Consider the following 6782-nt stretch of genomic DNA (forward strand, 5'->3'; position numbering starts at 1 on the left):
GTTTCCATGCCACAGTCCAGGGATGTAGTGGTCACCCGTCTCAGTGTCATAATTCATCACATCTGTGAATGTCTTGATCTTTGTCTTGTTCTCCATTTTGGCTGCAGCTTCTGTCATTTCATTCAGTTGCTCCAACAGAAATTTACGATCTCTCATGTTTGAATCATGAGCTGAGACATCAGCAACATTCTGGTGTACAAACAAATGTTTGTTTCTTTCCTATTTCCTTCATTCTGATGAAGGCATGAACAATGATCTGTAAAATGTCTTTCATCTCTGTTGGATTCTCCATGGCGATGTTGACAATTGTTACATCACTCAGTCCAACAACAAGAGTTGCCAACTCATTGTCATGTTCATAGCTGTTGTCCAGTTGTGCGAGCTCAGGTGATTTCAGTCCTTCAGTGTCAATTATCACTATATAATCACAATTGAGTTCTGCTTCTGTTACTTTAATGAACTGCATAAAGGCTCCTCTGGTGCATCTTCCACTGCTCACTGCAAACTGAACTCCAAACATGGTGTTCAGCAGTGTTGACTTTCCTGAACTCTGGACGCCCAAAACGGTGACAACCATAAACTTGTTTTTGGGCTCCACCAATGTGTTTAATTCAGAAAACACACTAGTAATCCATTTTATAGGGATATTTGAAGAATCTCCATCCATAAGTTCAAGTGAAAATCCATCCAGCAGTAGTTCAGCACAGAGTCTAGGTAAATGTCCCAGCTGTTTTCGGGAAAGTGCATCTTCTGGAAGTGAGATTGCAGCCTCGTAAAGCTGGCTCATCTCTCGAATTAAGTGCTCCACTGCCAAAGAACTGTTTGAAATCTTTTTATCAAGCTCAGCAATTTCAGTCTTGTTCCCACAAATATCTTGACATTTCTGTTTGTACTGTTCTCTGAGTTTGGGCAGAACCTTATGTGAGCGATTCTCCAAATTGATTCTCAACCATTTTAAGAAGTAGGCCCTTTCTGTCATTGATATTGCACTGATAAAGCAGCTCATGGTAGCAGACATGTCTGTTCTGTTTTGCTCTTCTCTGAGCTTCTTTTTCTGTATCTGAAGTTCATTTTTGTAGTCCTCAACACTCTTATCCCCAACTTTCTTCAATCTGCATTCCTTCTTCTCTAACTTGGCCAGTTTAATCAAGATTTCCCCTTGCAAGGGCAGCTCCTTCTGCTTGAAATGCAATATATTACTAATTTTTGATGTGATTTCATCTGCACATGCTTTGGCATGCTGACATTCTTCAGCATCCTCATCCACCAGAATTCCCAGATTTCTTGCAATCTCAGCTAAATTAACAACTGACATTTTGTGATTGTTGTGCTTAATTACATCTAGCATCTTGCTCTGAATTTTGTCATCAAACCCTGCATCATTCTGCTTAGCTTTAAAAATTAAATTGCTTTTGTTCAGGTTGAGTTTGCTGACTGTAGCTTCTATGCTCATATTTTTGGAGTCCCCTACAAAAAATAGCTGAGGTGTAGATTTCTGACTGGGGACTGAAATTAACTGTGAATCTAAGAGTTGTGTTTCAAAGAACACAAACACAGCAGTTGAAGCCTCACAAAGAAAAGTGTGCTGTGTTTCAAAGTCCTGGATGTCACCTCTCAAGTTGGCAATCGCTACAGGTTCAGGAAAGACATCAATGTTCTTGTTTCCACAAGGAAGATACCAGGACATCTCAACTAAGCCATTTGATATTTTTTTGTTTATGTTTCCACAATCCATGTTGAAGTGCACAAATAGCAGCATTTTTGAGATATGGGATATTATTACACTTTAGAGGGGTATAAAGACCCCATTTCTAATAAGTAGAAAAAAACAACCACCAGTTCTTATACGGGACGTCCCATACTATAATTACACGACATATGAAACTATTTTACTGCAGCATTTCTGAGATATCGGACATTATTACACTTTAAAGGCCTATGAAGACCCCATTTCTAATAAGTAGAAAAAAAACAATGGTCAGTTCTTATACGGGACATCCCATACTATACTTACACCTCATTTCAAACTATTTTACTGCTGTGTTTTGGAGTTACGGGACATTATTACACTTTAAAGGTCTATAAAGACCCCATTTCTAATAAGTAGAAAAAAACAATGGTCAATTCTCATAGGGGACGTCTCACACTATATCCACAACTTATATCAAACCGTTTTACTGCAGCGTTTTGGAGATATGGGACATTATTAAAATTTAGCAGCCTATAAAAAAACAAATTTCTAATACGTAGAACAAAATAATGACCAATTCTCATAGGGGACGTCTCACACTATATCCACACCTCATATCAAACCATTTTACTGCAGTGTTTTGGAGATATAGGACATTATTACACTTCAGAGCCCTATAGAGACCTAATTTCTAATAATCTGAAAAATATAATGGCCAATTCGTATATGGCACATCCCACACTATATGCACACATTATCTCAAACTATTTCACTGCAGAGTTTTATAGATATGTGACATTATTACCCCTTATACCCCTCTAAAGTGTAATAATGCCCCATATCTCAAAAATGCTGCAGTAAAATAGTTTCATATGTGGTGTGTGTATAGTATGAGACATCCTGAATAAGAACTGGTGGTGGTTTTTTTCTACTTATTAGAAATGGGGTCTTTATACCCCTCTAAAGTGTAATAATGTCCCATATCTCAAAAATGCTGCAGTAAACTAGTTTCATATGAGGTGTGCGTATAGTATGGGACATCCTGAATAAGAACTGGTGGTGGTTTTTTTCTACTTATTAGAAATGGGGTCTTTATATCCCTTTAAAATGTAATAATGACCCACATCTCAAAAATGCTGCAGTAAAATAGTTTCATATGTGGTGTGCGTATAGTATGGGACATCCTGAATAAGAACTGGTGGTTGTTTTTTTCTACTTATTAGAAATGGGGTCTTTATACCCCTTTGAAATGTAATAATGCCCCATATCTCAAAAATGCTGCAGTAAAATAGTTTCATATGAGGTGTGCATATAGTATGGGACATCCTGAATAAGAACTGATCATTGTTTTTTTTCTACTTATTAGAAATGGGGTCTTTATACCCCTTTAAAATGTAATAATTTCCCATATCTCAAAAATGATACAGTAAAATAGTTTTATATATGGTGTGCGTATAGTATGGGACATGCTGAATAAGAACTGGTGGTTGTTTTTTTCTACTTATTAGAAATGGGGTCTTTATACCCCTTTGAAATGTAATAATGCCCCACATCTCAAAAATGATACAGTAAAATAGTTTTATATATGGTGTGCGTATAGTATGGGACGTCCTGAATAAGAACTGATCATTGTTTTTTTCTACTTATTAGAAATGGGGTCTTTATACCCCTCTAAAGTGTAATAATGTCCAATATCTCAAAAATGCTGCAGTAAAATATTTTCATATGAGGTGTGCCTATAGTATGGGACGTCCTGAATAAGAACTGATCATTGTTTTTTTCTACTTATTAGAAATGGGGTCTTTATACCCCTTTAAAATGTAATAATTTCCCATATCTCAAAAATGATACAGTAAAATAGTTTTATATATGGTGTGCGTATAGTATGGGACATCCTGAATAAGAATTGATCATTGTTTTTTTCTACTTATTAGAAATGGGGTCTTTATACCCCTTTAAAATGTAATAATTTCCCATATCTTAAAAATGCTGCAGTAAAATATTTTCATATGAGGTGTGCATATAGTATGGGACGTCCTGAATAAGAATTGATCATTGTTTTTTTCTACTTATTAGAAATGGGGTCTTTATATCCCTTTAAAATGTAATAATGCCCCACATCTCAAAAATGCTGCAGTAAAATAATTTCATATGTGGTGTGTGTATAGTATGGGACGTCCTGAATAAGAATTGATCATTGTTTTTTTCTACTTATTAGAAATGGGGTCTTTATACCCCTCTAAAGTGTAATAATGTCCCATATCTTAAAAATGCTGCAGTAAAATATTTTCATATGAGGTGTGCATATAGTATGGGACGTCCTGAATAAGAATTGATCATTGTTTTTTTCTACTTATTAGAAATGGGGTCTTTATATCCCTTTAAAATGTAATAATGCCCCACATCTCAAAAATGCTGCAGTAAAATAATTTCATATGTGGTGTGTGTATAGTATGGGACATCCTGAATAAGAACTGATCATTGTTTTTTTCTACTTATTAGAAATGGGGTCTTTATACCCCTCTAAAGTGTAATAATGTCCCATATCTTAAAAATGCTGCAGTAAAATATTTTCATATGAGGTGTGCATATAGTATGGGACGTCCTGAATAAGAATTGATCATTGTTTTTTTCTACTTATTAGAAATGGGGTCTTTATATCCCTTTAAAATGTAATAATGCCCCACATCTCAAAAATGCTGCAGTAAAATAATTTCATATGTGGTGTGTGTATAGTATGGGACGTCCTGAATAAGAATTGATCATTGTTTTTTTCTACTTATTAGAAATGGGGTCTTTATACCCCTCTAAAGTGTAATAATGTCCCATATCTTAAAAATGCTGCAGTAAAATATTTTCATATGAGGTGTGCATATAGTATGGGACGTCCTGAATAAGAATTGATCATTGTTTTTTTCTACTTATTAGAAATGGGGTCTTTATCCCTTTAAAATGTAATAATGCCCCACATCTCAAAAATGCTGCAGTAAAATAATTTCATATGTGGTGTGTGTATAGTATGGGACGTCCTGAATAAGAATTGATCATTGTTTTTTTCTACTTATTAGAAATGGGGTCTTTATATCCCTTTAAAATGTAATAATGCCCCACATCTCAAAAATGCTGCAGTAAAATAGTTTCATATGTGGTGTGTGTATAGTATGGGACGTCCTGAATAAGAACTGATCATTGTTTTTTTCTACTTATTAGAAATGGGGTCTTTATACCCCTTTAAAATGTAATAATTTCCCATATCTCAAAAATGATACAGTAAAATAGTTTCATATGTGGTGAGCGTATAGTATGGGACATCCTGAATAAGAACTGATCATTGTTTTTTTCTACTTATTAGAAATGGGGTCTTTATACCCCTTTATAATGTAATAATTCCCCATATCTCAAAAATGATACAGTAAAATAGTTTCATATGTGGTGAGCATATAGTATGGGACATCCTGAATAAGAACTGGTGATTGTTTTTTTCTACTTATTAGAAATGGGGTCTTTATACCCCTCTAAAGTGTAATAATGTCCAATATATCAAAAATGCTGCAGTAAAATAGTTTCATATGAGGTGTGTATATAGTATGGGACGTCCTGAATAAGAACTGGTGGTTGTTTTTTTCTACTTATTAGAAATGGGGTCTTTATACCCCTTTAAAATGTAATAATTCCCCATATCTCAAAAATGATACAGTAAAATAGGTTCATATGTGGTGTGCGTATAGTATGGGACGTCCTGAATAAGAACTGATCATTGTTTTTTTCTACTTATTAGAAATGGGGTCTTTATACCCCTCTAAAGTGTAATAATGTCCAATATATCAAAAATGCTGCAGTAAAATAGTTTCATATGTGGTGTGCGTATAGTATGGGACATCCTGAATAAGAACTGGTGGTTGTTTTTTCCTACTTATTAGAAATGCGGTCTTTATACCCCTCTAAAGTGCAGTAATATCTTATATCTCAAAAAAGTTTGTTTTTTTTTTTTTTTAATGTGTGCACATTATATGGGATAAAAACTGACCATGGCGTTTCATACTTACTAGAATTTATTTTTTCATAGGTCTCTGGAGTGAAATAAATGCATTTTATTTAACTTTTTTTTTTTCCATTGTGAACATTTTTTTATTTGCCCTTTCTTTCAAAGCAGACGTGAAACCTCATTATAGAAAACATTCATTGAAGAATAACTGTTACTTTTGAACAGTAAAACAAATTAAAAATCAATTCTGGTATTTAGAAAGACTAAATACGTTATTTTGTCTGTTTTCTACGAATTCTGCTGTAACTCATCTACATAAAACAATTATTTGAAAGGTGAATATTTAAGAAAAATATTGTAACAGACAACCGTCAAAGTCACCAATAAATAACACGGATATTAAAGCAGAAATGCAAATAAATAAGCAAGTAAAAATTCACGAGCATTTTTTTGTATTATCGCTCTCAGTCCTGGGTCCTGAAACTCTAAATAAAAAAGCGCTCTTCAAGCGTTTTTCTCTCTGTGTTGGTCCTGAAACATTGAGCACCGAGCAGGCAGATGAGTGGGATGTGGTACATCAAATGTGGTTCCTTCAAAACGACAGTCTGTATTAAACTTGGCTCAATCGTCTGGCTGGATTAATAAAACCTTGACCAGTATTTCTTATCTCTCTATCTCCATCTCCCAGATAAAAATACCACTAATCTGCGCAAAAAATCATAAAAACATGAAATCAAATTCTCTTCTGCAAACTCCAACAGATTATTGTTCTGCATCCTACCACTGTGCTGATTTACATGCTGTTTAACTCATTACTTTATAACTGAATACCAAAGTCTGGACCAATACTATTATTTATTTCTCAATATAGACATTTAAAAAAATAATAAAAATATAAAATCAAATTGTTTTTTGAAAACTCCAACAGATTATTGTTCTTCATCTCCCCATGTGCCACTGTGGTGATTTTCAAGTTGTTTTACTGTATCATTTTTTAATAATCGCATACCAAAGTTGACAAATGCTATTTACATTGCTTTATAGACATTTAAAAAAAAAAACATAAAAATATGAAATCAAAATGTTTTTGAAAACTCCAACAGATTA

At 34.0% G+C, this 6782-nt stretch overlaps 1 protein-coding gene across 1 annotated transcript; it reads right to left on the minus strand.

The window, feature by feature from the left end:
- Positions 1-3: 3 nt before the first annotated feature.
- On the minus strand, positions 4-1687 carry LOC127159810 (up-regulator of cell proliferation-like; the record flags this gene model as incomplete). The annotated part of the gene is given in 2 exon segments (XM_051102559.1): positions 4-202; positions 204-1687. Coding segments are annotated over 2 exon segments (1683 nt in total), but the record flags the coding sequence as incomplete, so codon positions are not given.
- Between the last annotated feature and the right edge of the window lie 5095 nt (positions 1688-6782).

Source organism: Labeo rohita, unplaced genomic scaffold, assembly GCF_022985175.1.
Source record: "Labeo rohita strain BAU-BD-2019 unplaced genomic scaffold, IGBB_LRoh.1.0 scaffold_2523, whole genome shotgun sequence".
NCBI classification, from domain to species: Eukaryota; Metazoa; Chordata; class Actinopteri; order Cypriniformes; family Cyprinidae; genus Labeo; species Labeo rohita.